We start from the raw sequence: 13,180 nt of genomic DNA, 5'->3' as shown, positions 1-13,180 counted from the left end.
TATTTGGATCCTGGAACATACAGAACATACAGTACTGTAATAAAACATACAGTACTGTAATAAAACATACAGTACTGTAATAAAACATACAGTACTGTAATAAAACATACAGTACTGTAAGAAAACATACAGTACTGTAAGAAAAGAGTGTGAGTAATAATCCTGTAGTTTTTCTTTTGGTATTAACAGATTGGATGCCATCATAGGGTTAATGGAACTTACCGGGGTGTGTGTGTGCGCGATGTGCGTGCGGGCCTAGGCGTGTGTGACGGGCGCACGTAGGATCGTTAATGTTCCGACGGCAATAAACATCTGAAGCGTTTTGTTTGGTCGCGAGAAATAAACAACGGCTGCCATTTTACAATACCTGTGGACGAGGTGTCGGGTCCATATTAACTCTGCACATCCGGCGGTTGCAACTTACGGCACACAATATGATGTTGTGATTGGCTTTTCCTCTTCAAACCTTTATTGAACAAGGACTAACAACATCCTACTGACCGTGAGTGGTGGTCTCCCGGTGGAGGATCGACGGATCCCCGCACGGTGGCCGTGAGTAGCTGCCCTGCGGGGGTCTCTCGCCGCCGACCACGGAGCCGCTGACCCCCGCTCCTCTCACGGACCTCCCGCTCCTCTCACGGACAATCGCCGATGACCGTCACCTCACCTCGCCTGACCGTGGTCGGAGGCGTGCGTGCGTGCGTGGAGGTCTCGCCGCTGACCACGGGACCAGCGGCGGGGGCCTCGCTGCTGACCACCGGGGTGTCTCTCACCGCTGATATTTATTATTAAAAGAAACTATTCACTATATTATTAATATAGAAACTATTTACTATATTATTATTATTACTATATTAAAATAAACTATTCACTATATTATTAATATAGAAACTATTTACTATATTATTATTATTACTATATTAAAATAAACTATTACTATATTATTAATATAGAAACTATTTACTATATTATTATTATTACTATATTAAAATAAACTATTACTATATTATTAATATAGTAAATAGTTTCTTTTAATAATAAATATTCTTAAAGAAACGTGTTATTTTCCTGTGTTCAATAAGAATTAATAATCCATGTAGTTCTAAAAACGACTGGGCACCGGTGGCTCTGTTGGGTGGCGAAAACAGCCGATCTACAAGCCCACAAAGCGTTGCGCTTGCTATGCGTTTTGAGCTTGTAGGTCTGCTGTTTTCAGCCATATTTGTGACGTCAGTCGCAAGCGCCGGAAGAGAGCAGAAAAGGCAGAGCGAAAAGATGGAGTACCGACAGAGGCATTCTGCAGCCTCTGTCTGTGCTGGCCTGCTGTGTGCGTCGCACAAGCCAGTGACGCGCACCCTATAGGGCCGCAAAGCATTATGGGTAATGTAGTGTTTTTGGTAATCTGGATATAAAATAGTGATATTGATTATTATTTATTGGTAGAAACGCCAGGAATGTCAATTTTGATATAAAGACGTTTCCAGACGTCTTTTTGGCTATTTTCGCAGCCAATGTGTTAAGATTGAGTGGAACACAGGCTGAGTTAGGGCTAGTATACAATATAATGTAACCCACATGTCTGTGTCTGTCATCTAGTATACAATATAATGTAACCCACATGTTTGTGTCTGTCTGTGTCTGAAATCTAGTATACAATATAATGTAACCCATATGTTTGTGTCTGTCATCTAGTATACAATATAATGTAACCCAGATGTTTGTGTCTGTCATCTAGTATACAATATAATGTAACCCAGATGTTTGTTTCTGTCATCTAGTATACAATATAATGTAACCCAGATGTTTGTGTCTGTCCACGGTTTATCTGGTAAACAACCAGATGGATCAGCAGCAAATAGACATTAGATCAAGGAAGTCACTCCACAGTTTATCTCCAGAGCTCCTAGGAGGCGTCTAAAAGAGTCATGTCCAACACACAAATGTATGGTAGAATCTAGTCAGCTAGAGTCAACCTCAGCCATCAGGTTGTGTGGGTAGGGTTGTATTATTGTGTTAACTCTGTATGTACTGTGTGTGTGTGTGTGTGTGTGTGTGTGTGTGTGTGTGTGTGTGTGTGTGTGTGTGTGTGTGTGTGTGTGTGTGTGTGTTTCAGACGGCGTCTCTCAGAGCAGCTAGCTCATCCTCCTACGTCCTTTAAGAGGGACCCTGAGGACCCCTCAGCGGTGGCCCTCAAAGAGCCCTGGGAGGAGAAGATGAGGTGACAACACCTTTACTCTGAACACTAACCCTACTCTGAAAACAACACCACTTTACTTTCACATTAACTCTAGAGCCCACTGGTGTAATATTACAACGTTTGTATTTTATCGCAAAACAGGTTTAAATCATTTTATTTTAGCTCCCCCTACCACCTAAACATCACCATTGGATTCTATTGTTTAGTATTACAATGCCATTGGCCACAGTATTTTCATATAAATAATAAATCCCCCCCACAGAGGCTGACATTCCAGAGTTTTGACGAACAACATCTCACTTTTTCATGGAAGCTATTCCTCACAAAAACATAAGTAAAATGCCTGTAATATATATTTTTTTGGTGATCATTAGAATGTCTAGAACATGTACATATGTTATTATTGTGAAAGATATCCCCCATATGTAAATTAGAGCATGATTTATGATTTATGGCTATAAAACCTTACAAAAACATTTAAAAAACATTACATTTTCCTCTGATTAGGATTCCTACAACACCATCTGATATTTTTCAATTTTTTATTTCAAGTATTTCTATTTTTGGGCCTTATAGGGTTAATGGACCTGACAGTTGAAAACAAGATGAAACACTCAGTCTTTCAAGACAATAGTGGCGTTTCCATAAAGCCTCTTAATGCGCATTTAAGGCTTCGCAAAATCCTTTTATGGAAACACTTCAAAATGCCAATAAACTTTCATTATCCGCAAAAACATTTATCCGCTTGGAGGAGGTGGATTTTGAGGCTTTATCGAATAAACTAAATGCGCATTTGTGAATGGAAACGGGTCAGACAATAAATGCCAATAAATTATGACATTCTGGGTCCATATCGTCCACCAACTTAACACTTTCCCCTGCCGCTTAACATCCATTGTATAGCGTTAGCTATACAATTGTTAGACACGGAGTGACACGGACCGTGTGTAAATTCCTCCCGTTCTCACCTCCCGGAGTCAAGCCATCCGTGGCTAACCCTTCCTCATCACACGGTGTTGTGTGCCAAAAGTGGCCGATCTACAAGCTCACAGCAGCTCGCATCCGCGTCTCCGCGCTGCAGATCGGCCTCCTTCCAGAGGACGCTGAAACTTGCAGGATGAGTGTGCACTGTGCAGCGATCGAGTCACAGCAGTCAGTCGTGCAGTGCTCACGTCTCGGTTCGGTCTGAAAAAATCTGCCCGATCAACTCATGCGACCGTCGCTAATTTGAAGGACACCCGCAAATGGAAACGGGCTAAATTATCTTTGTCTTAATACGCATTTCTGATAATTCGCTTCCCTAATTCGAACAAGTTTATGGAAACATGTCTTATGACTAAACTAAATGAAACATTCGGTCTACAGCTTGTGTTTCCCAACCTTTGTTCTGCCAGGACACCCTTTCCACAGGGCACACCTAGAATAGATATACGCTGTGTGGCTATTCTCAAAATGTTTACCTCTTTATTATATTATTTTACAATTTGGCCAATGTTTTACCAGTTTTTATATCGTTGGTTGATTACTTGCGATGCAGTAATGGTCTTTTTTCTTTTATATTTTGACGTATTAAAAAGGTTTTTCACTGTCAGATTTCAAAGGGACACCAAAGCATCTCAAAGGGACACCAAAGGTCCACGGCACACTGGTTGAGAAACTGCTGTATGGTATTGTGTGGTATTGAACAGTAGAGTAGTGTTGTAAAAGTTGTCTATCGTTAACAGGAGGATCAGAGAAGGCTCTCCCTATGGTCACATGGTGTAACAGTAGTGTGGTGTGGTGTTATCAGTAGTAACAGTAGTATGTGGTGTGGTGTTATCCTAACAGGAGGATCAGAGAAGGCTCTCCCTACGGTCACATGGGTTAGAGTAGTATTGTAACAGTAACAGTAGTAACAGTAGTATGGTGTTATGTGTTAACAGGAGGATCAGAGAAGGTTCTCCCTACGGTCACATGGTGTAACAGTAGTGTGGTGTGGTGTTATCAGTAGTAACAGTAGTATGTGGTGTGGTGTTATCCTAACAGGAGGATCAGAGAAGGCTCTCCCTACGGTCACATGGGTTAGAGTAGTATTGTAACAGTAACAGTAACAGTAGTAACAGTAGTATGGTGTTATGTGTTAAAAGGAGGATCAGAGAAGGTTCTCCCTACGGTCACATGTTGTAACAGTAGTGTATGTGTGGTGTTATCAGTAGTATTGTAACAGTAGTGTATGTGTGGTGTTATCAGTAGTATTGTAACAGTAACAGTAGTATGTGGTGTGGTGTTATCCTAACAGGAGGATCAGAGAAGGCTCTCCCTACGGTCACATGGTTTAGAGTAGTGTTGTAACAGTAGTGTGGTGTGGTGTTATCAGTAGTAACAGTAGTATGTGGTGTTATCAGTAGTATTGTAACAGTGTGTGGTGTTATCAGTAGTATTGTAACAGTATTGTGGTGTGGTGTTATCAGTAGTATTGTAACAGTATTGTGGTGTGGTGTTATCAGTAGTATTGTAACAGTATTGTGGTGTGGTGTTATCAGTAGTATTGTAACAGTATTGTGGTGTGGTGTTATCAGTACAGTAGTATGGCGTTATCCTAACAGGAGGATCAGAGAAGGCTCTCCCTACGGTTAGGGTTAGGGTTAGGTGTTATCAGTAGTATTGTAACAGTGTGGTGTTATCAGTAGTATTGTAACAGTAGTATGTGGTGTTATCAGTAGTAACAGTAGTATGCGGTGTTATCAGTAGTATTGTAACAGTATTGTGGTGTGATGTTATCCTAACAGGAGGATCAGAGAAGGCTCTCCCTACGGTCACATGGTTTAGAGTAGTGTTGTAACAGTAGTGTGGTGTGGTGTTATCAGTAGTAACAGTAGTAACAGTATGTGGTGTTATCAGTAGTATTGTAACAGTATTGTGGTGTGGTGTTATCAGTAGTAACAGTAGTATGTGGTGTTATCAGTAGTATTGTAACAGTATTGTGGTGTGGTGTTATCAGTAGTAACAGTAGTATGTGGTGTGGTGTTATCCTAACAGGAGGATCAGAGAAGGCTCTCCCTACGGTCACATGGGTTAGAGTAGTGTTGTAACAGTAGTGTGGTGTGGTGTTATCAGTAGTAACAGTAGTAACAGTATGTGGTGTTATCAGTAGTATTGTAACAGTATTGTGGTGTGGTGTTATCAGTAGTAACAGTAGTATGTGGTGTTATCAGTAGTATTGTAACAGTATTGTGGTGTGGTGTTATCAGTAGTAACAGTAGTATGTGGTGTGGTGTTATCAGTAGTAACAGTAGTATGTGGTGTGGTGTTATCAGTAGTAACAGTAGTAACAGTATGTGGTGTTATCAGTAGTATTGTAACAGTATTGTGGTGTGGTGTTATCAGTAGTAACAGTAGTATGTGGTGTTATCAGTAGTATTGTAACAGTATTGTGGTGTGGTGTTATCAGTAGTAACAGTAGTATGTGGTGTGGTGTTATCAGTAGTAACAGTAGTATGTGGTGTGGTGTTATCAGTAGTAACAGTAGTAACAGTATGTGGTGTTATCAGTAGTATTGTAACAGTATTGTGGTGTGGTGTTATCCTAACAGGAGGATCAGAGAAGGTTCTCCCTACGGTCACATGGGTTAGAGTAGTATTGTAACAGGGTTAGGGTTAGTATTGTAACAGTAACAGTAGTAACAGTGTGTGGTGTTATCAGTAGTATTGTAACAGTATTGTGGTGTGGTGTTACCCTAACAGGAGGATCAGAGAAGGTTCTCCCTACGGTCACATGGGTTAGAGTAGTGTTGTAACAGGGTTAGGGTTAGTATTGTAACAGTAACAGTAGTATGTGGTATGGTATGGTTACAGGAGGATCAGAGAAGGCTCTCCCTACGGTCACATGGTTTAGAGTAGTGTAGTAACAGTAGTATGTGGTGTGGTGTTATCAGTAGTATTGTAACAGTGTGGTGTTATCCTAACAGGAGGATCAGAGAAGGCTCTCCCTACGGTCACATGGTTTAGAGTAGTGTAGTAACAGTAGTATGTGGTGTGGTGTTATCAGTAGTATTGTAACAGTGTGGTGTTATCAGTAGTATTGTAACAGTGTGGTGTTATCCTAACAGGAGGATCAGAGAAGGCTCTCCCTACGGTCACATGGTGTGGTGTTATCAGTAGTATTGTAACAGTAGTATGTGGTATGGTATGTTAACAGGAGGATCAGAGAAGGTTCTCCCTACGGTCACATGGTAGTATTGTAACAGTATTGTGTGGTGTTATCATGGTGTTAACAGGAGGATCAGAGAAGGTTCTCCCTACGGTCACATGGTTTAGAGTAGTATTGTAACAGTATGGTGTTATAATGGTTACAGGAGGATCAGAGAAGGCTCTCCCTACGGTCACATGGGTTAGAGTAGTGTTGTAACAGTAGTATTGTAACAGTGTATGTGGTGTGGTATGGTATGGTATGTTAACAGGAGGATCAGAGAAGGTTCTCCCTACGGTCACATGGTGTGGTGTTATCAGTAGTATTGTAACAGTAGTGTATGTGTGGTGTTATCCTAACAGGAGGATCAGAGAAGGTTCTCTCTACGGTCACATGGTAGTATTGTAACAGTATTGTGTGGTGTTATCATGGTGTTTACAGGAGGATCAGAGAAGGTTCTCCCTACGGTCACATGGTGTGGTGTTATCAGTAGTATTGTAACAGTATTGTATATGGTTACAGGAGGATCAGAGAAGGCTCTCCCTACGGTCACATGGTAGTATTGTAACAGTATTGTGTGGTGTTATCATGGTGTTTACAGGAGGATCAGAGAAGGTTCTCCCTACGGTCACATGGTGTGGTGTTATCAGTAGTATTGTAACAGTAGTGTGGTGTTATAATGGTTACAGGAGGATCAGAGAAGGTTCTCCCTACGGTCACATGGTGTGGTGTTATCAGTAGTATTGTAACAGTATTGTATATGGTTACAGGAGGATCAGAGAAGGTTGTAACAGTGTATGTGGTATGGTATGGTATGGTATGGTATGTTAACAGGAGGATCAGAGAAGGTTCTCCCTACGGTCACATGGGTTAGAGTAGTATTGTAACAGTATGGTGTTATAATGGTTACAGGAGGATCAGAGAAGGTTCTCCCTACGGTCACATGGATTAGAGTAGTATTGTAACATGGTTAGGGTTAGTATTGTAACAGTGTATGTGGTGTGGTATGGTATGGTATGTTAACAGGAGGATCAGAGAAGGCTCTCCCTACGGTCACATGGTAGTATTGTAACAGTATTGTGTGGTGTTATCATGGTGTTAACAGGAGGATCAGAGAAGGCTCTCCCTACGGTCACATGGTGTGGTGTTATCAGTAGTATTGTAACAGTATTGTATATGGTTACAGGAGGATCAGAGAAGGTTCTCCCTACGGTCACATGGTGTGGTGTTATCAGTAGTATTGTAACAGTATTGTATGTGTTAACAGGAGGATCAGAGAAGGCTCTCCCTACGGTCACATGGTGTGGTGTTATCAGTAGTATTGTAACAGTAGTGTGGTGTTATAATGGTTACAGGAGGATCAGAGAAGGCTCTCCCTACGGTCACATGGTGTGGTGTTATCAGTAGTATTGTAACAGTATTGTATATGGTTACAGGAGGATCAGAGAAGGTTCTCCCTACGGTCACATGGTGTGGTGTTATCAGTAGTATTGTAACAGTATTGTATGTGTTAACAGGAGGATCAGAGAAGGTTCTCCCTACGGTCACATGGTGTGGTGTTATCAGTAGTATTGTAACAGTGTGGTGTTATCATGGTGTTAACAGGAGGATCAGAGAAGGTTCTCCTTACGGTCACATGGATTAGAGTAGTATTGTAACAGGGTTAGGGTTAGTATTGTAACAGTGTATGTGGTGTGGTATGGTATGGTATGTTAACAGGAGGATCAGAGAAGGCTCTCCCTACGGTCACATGGTAGTATTGTAACAGTATTGTGTGGTGTTATCATGGTGTTAACAGGAGGATCAGAGAAGGCTCTCCCTACGGTCACATGGTAGTATTGTAACAGTATTGTGTGGTGTTATCATGGTGTTAACAGGAGGATCAGATCCTCAATCTGATCCCAATCTCACAATGCATAGTTATGCAACACATCTTGAGCTTGTAGATCTGCTATTTTTTCTACAAGCTTGATTATTTTCAAATAGCCTAAATAGGGCTAAAGTGGTTCATGTATGTTTAATATTATTATAATTTATATATGCAAAGTAACTGGTAACTAAAGATTTCAAATAATTGTAGTGGAGTAAAAGTACAATATTTGGATCCGAGATGTAGTGGAGTAGAAGTAAGTGTTAGAAATACTCATTTGTTTAATTAATTAATTGTTTATTAATAAACAATTAAGTACAATACTTAAGTAAATGTACTTAGTTACTTTACACCACTGCACATGGCAAAACAGAAATAAACAGGTTCTTGATATTTATTTAATTGAAAGGTATTACATTAAACATTAACGTTTAAGCTAAATTAACTATGACTGTGGCGTGGACTTAAAATCATTGTTTTAATGATGGCCTTCCTGCCCTGGCACTTGGCCTTTGTGCCCTCAAAAATTTTACAACACCAAAGGCCAATTGGCCTTGCCCCTAAACTGACGAAATTCTAGGCCTGGTTGTAACAGTAGTATTGTAACAGTGTATGTGGTGTGGTATGGTATGGTTACAGGAGGATCAGAGAAGGTTCTCCCTACGGTCACATGGTAGTATTGTAACAGTATTGTATATGGTTACAGGAGGATCAGAGAAGGTTCTCCCTACGGTCACATGGTAGTATTGTAACAGTATTGTATATGGTTACAGGAGGATCAGAGAAGGCTCTCCCTACGGTCACATGGTAGTATTGTAACAGTATTGTATATGGTTACAGGAGGATCAGAGAAGGCTCTCCCTACGGTCACATGGTAGTATTGTAACAGTATTGTATATGGTTACAGGAGGATCAGAGAAGGCTCTCCCTACGGTCACATGGTAGTATTGTAACAGTATTGTATATGGTTACAGGAGGATCAGAGAAGGCTCTCCCTACGGTCACATGGTAGTATTGTAACAGTATTGTATATGGTTACAGGAGGATCAGAGAAGGCTCTCCCTACGGTCACATGGTAGTATTGTAACAGTATTGTATATGGTTACAGGAGGATCAGAGAAGGTTCTCCCTACGGTCACATGGTAGTATTGTAACAGTATTGTATATGTTTACAGGAGGATCAGAGAAGGCTCTCCCTACGGTCACATGGTAGTATTGTAACAGTATTGTATATGGTTACAGGAGGATCAGAGAAGGCTCTCCCTACGGTCACATGGTAGTATTGTAACAGTATTGTATATGGTTACAGGAGGATCAGAGAAGGTTCTCCCTACGGTCACATGGTAGTATTGTAACAGTAGTGTGGTGTTATAATGGTTACAGGAGGATCAGAGAAGGCTCTCCCTACGGTTACATGGTAGTATTGTAACAGTAGTGTGGTGTTATAATGGTTACAGGAGGATCAGAGAAGGCTCTCCTTACGGTCACATGGTGTGGTGTTATCAGTAGTATTGTAACAGTGTGGTGTTATCATGGTGGTTACAGGAGGATCAGAGAAGGTTCTCCTTACGGTCACATGGTGTGGTGTTATCAGTAGTATTGTAACAGTATTGTATATGGTTACAGGAGGATCAGAGAAGGCTCTCCCTACGGTCACATGTTGTAACAGTAGTGTATGTGGTGTTATAACAGTGTGGTGTTCCCCTAACAGGAGGATCAGAGAAGGTTCTCCCTACGGTCACATGGTGTGGTGTTATCAGTAGTATTGTAACAGTGTGGTGTTATCATGGTGTTTACAGGAGGATCAGAGAAGGTTCTCCTTACGGTCACATGGTGTGGTGTTATCAGTAGTATTGTAACAGTATGGTGTTATAATGGTTACAGGAGGATCAGAGAAGGCTCTCCTTACGGTCACATGGATTAGAGTAGTGTTGTAACAGGGTTAGGGTTAGTATTGTAACAGTAACAGTAACAGTAGTATGGGGTTATGTGTTAACAGGAGGATCAGAGAAGGTTCTCCCTACGGTCACATGGTGTGGTGTTATCAGTAGTATTGTAACAGTATTGTATATGGTTACAGGAGGATCAGAGAAGGTTCTCCCTACGGTCACATGGTGTGGTGTTATCAGTAGTATTGTAACAGTGTGGTGTGGTGGTATCATGGTGGTTACAGGAGGATCAGAGAAGGTTCTCCTTACGGTCACATGTTGTAACAGTAGTGTATGTGGTGTTATAACAGTGTGGTGTTACCCTAACAGGAGGATCAGAGAAGGTTCTCCCTACGGTCACATGGTGTGGTGTTATCAGTAGTATTGTAACAGTAGTGTGGTGGTATGGTTACAGGAGGATCAGAGAAGGTTCTCCCTACGGTCACATGGGTTAGAGTAGTGTTGTAACAGTAGTATTGTAACAGTGTATGTGGTGTGGTATGGTATGGTTACAGGAGGATCAGAGAAGGCTCTCCCTACGGTCACATGGTGTGGTGTTATCAGTAGTATTGTAACAGTAGTGTATGTGTGGTGTTATCCTAACAGGAGGATCAGAGAAGGTTCTCCTTACGGTCACATGTTGTAACAGTGTATGTGGTATGGTATGGTATGGTATGTTAACAGGAGGATCAGAGAAGGTTCTCCCTACGGTCACATGGTGTGGTGTTATCAGTAGTATTGTAACAGTAACAGTAACAGTAGTATGGTGTTATGTGGTTACAGGAGGATCAGAGAAGGTTCTCCCTACGGTCACATGGTGTGGTGTTATCAGTAGTATTGTAACAGTAACAGTAACAGTAGTATGGTGTTATGTGGTTACAGGAGGATCAGAGAAGGTTCTCCCTACGGTCACATGTTGTAACAGTGTATGTGGTATGGTATGGTATGGTATGGTATGGTATGGTATGTTAACAGGAGGATCAGAGAAGGTTCTCCCTACGGTCACATGGGTTAGAGTAGTGTTGTAACAGTATTGTGTGGTGTTATCATGGTGTTAACAGGAGGATCAGAGAAGGTTCTCCCTACGGTCACATGTTGTAACAGTAGTGTATGTGGTGTTATAACAGTGTGGTGTTACCCTAACAGGAGGATCAGAGAAGGTTCTCCCTACGGTCACATGGTAGTATTGTAACAGTATTGTATATGGTGTGGTGTTATCAGTAGTATTGTAACAGTATTGTGTGGTATGGTTACAGGAGGATCAGAGAAGGCTCTCCCTACGGTCACATGTTGTAACAGTATTGTGTGGTATGGTTACAGGAGGATCAGAGAAGGCTCTCCCTACGGTCACATGGTTTAGAGTAGTGTTGTATCAGTAGTATTGTAACAGTATTGTGTGGTGGTATGGTTACAGGAGGATCAGAGAAGGTTCTCCCTACGGTCACATGTTGTAACAGTAGTGTATGTGGTGTTATAACAGTGTGGTGTTACCCTAACAGGAGGATCAGAGAAGGTTCTCCTTACGGTCACATGGTAGTATTGTAACAGTAGTGTATGGTATGGTTACAGGAGGATCAGAGAAGGTTCTCCCTACGGTCACATGGTGTGGTGTTATCAGTAGTATTGTAACAGTAGTATGTGGTATGGTATGGTTACAGGAGGATCAGAGAAGGTTCTCCCTACGGTCACATGGTGTGGTGTTATCAGTAGTATTGTAACAGTATTGTGTGGTGGTATGGTTACAGGAGGATCAGAGAAGGTTCTCCCTACGGTCACATGGGTTAGAGTAGTGTTGTAACAGGGTTAGGGTTAGTATTGTAACAGTGTATGTGGTGTGGTATGGTATGGTTACAGGAGGATCAGAGAAGGTTCTCCCTACGGTCACATGGTGTGGTGTTATCAGTAGTATTGTAACAGTATTGTATATGGTTACAGGAGGATCAGAGAAGGCTCTCCTTACGGTCACATGGTGTGGTGTTATCAGTAGTATTGTAACAGTATTGTATATGGTTACAGGAGGATCAGAGAAGGCTCTCCCTACGGTCACATGGTGTGGTGTTATCAGTAGTATTGTAACAGTATTGTATATGGTTACAGGAGGATCAGAGAAGGTTCTCCCTACGGTCACATGGTGTGGTGTTATCAGTAGTATTGTAACAGTGTGTATGGTATGGTATGGTATGTTAACAGGAGGATCAGAGAAGGTTCTCCCTACGGTCACATGGTTTAGAGTAGTATTGTAACAGGGTTAGGGTTAGTGTTGTAACAGTGTATGTGGTGTGGTATGGTATGGTATGGTTACAGGAGGATCAGAGAAGGCTCTCCCTACGGTCACATGGTGTGGTGTTATCAGTAGTATTGTAACAGTATTGTGGTGTTATAATGGTTACAGGAGGATCAGAGAAGGTTCTCCTTACGGTCACATGGATTAGAGTAGTGTTGTAACAGGGTTAGGGTTAGTATTGTAACAGTAACAGTATTGTGTGGTGGTATGGTTACAGGAGGATCAGAGAAGGTTCTCCTTACGGTCACATGCCAACCTGGAGGCTGCTCTCTGTCATCGTTAAATGTGGAGACGACCTGAGACAAGAACTACTGGCCTACCAAGTCCTACAACAACTGCAGGTACTAAACCTAGTCCACCAGGTCTCCTAGTCCTCCTAGTCCTACCAGGTCCTCCAACAGCTGCAGGTACAGAACCTAGTCCTCACCCTAGTCTACCAGGTCTCCTAGTCCTAGAACCTAGTCCTACCAGGTCCTTTAGAACCTAGTCCTACCAGGTCCTTCTAGTCCTAGAACCTAGTCCTACCAGGTCCTTCTAGTCATAGAACCTAGTCCTACCAGGTCCTTCTAGTCATAGAACCTAGTCCACCAGGTCCTCCTAGTCTACCAGGTCCTCCAACAGCTGCAGGTACAGCCCTAGTCCTAAAGTTAGAAAAGAAAAAATAGGGTATATATATCATGATTTATGTGGGAGAAACCAAGCAAGTATATGTTAATTCAGACATTAAGAACCCA

The 13,180-nt window shown here is 41.8% G+C and overlaps 1 protein-coding gene across 1 annotated transcript in view; it reads left to right on the top strand.

Annotated features, from left to right (window-relative positions):
* The window catches only part of pi4kb (phosphatidylinositol 4-kinase, catalytic, beta), a 65,389-nt gene that overhangs the window by 34,068 nt on the left and 18,141 nt on the right, over positions 1 to 13,180 (top strand). Inside the window, exons 7-8 of the mRNA XM_080750257.1 lie at positions 2,114 to 2,218; positions 12,664 to 12,787. Of these exons, the coding sequence (XP_080606383.1) occupies positions 2,114 to 2,218; positions 12,664 to 12,787 (229 nt within the window). The remainder of the gene's footprint in view (positions 1 to 2,113; positions 2,219 to 12,663; positions 12,788 to 13,180) is intronic.

The sequence above is a fragment of the Nannobrachium achirus genome (assembly GCF_963921795.1).
Source record: "Nannobrachium achirus genome assembly, chromosome: 2".
NCBI classification, from domain to species: domain Eukaryota; kingdom Metazoa; phylum Chordata; class Actinopteri; order Myctophiformes; family Myctophidae; genus Nannobrachium; species Nannobrachium achirus.
Note: the sequence above shows the minus strand (reverse complement) of the source record. Positions and strands in the feature narration are given on the sequence as shown.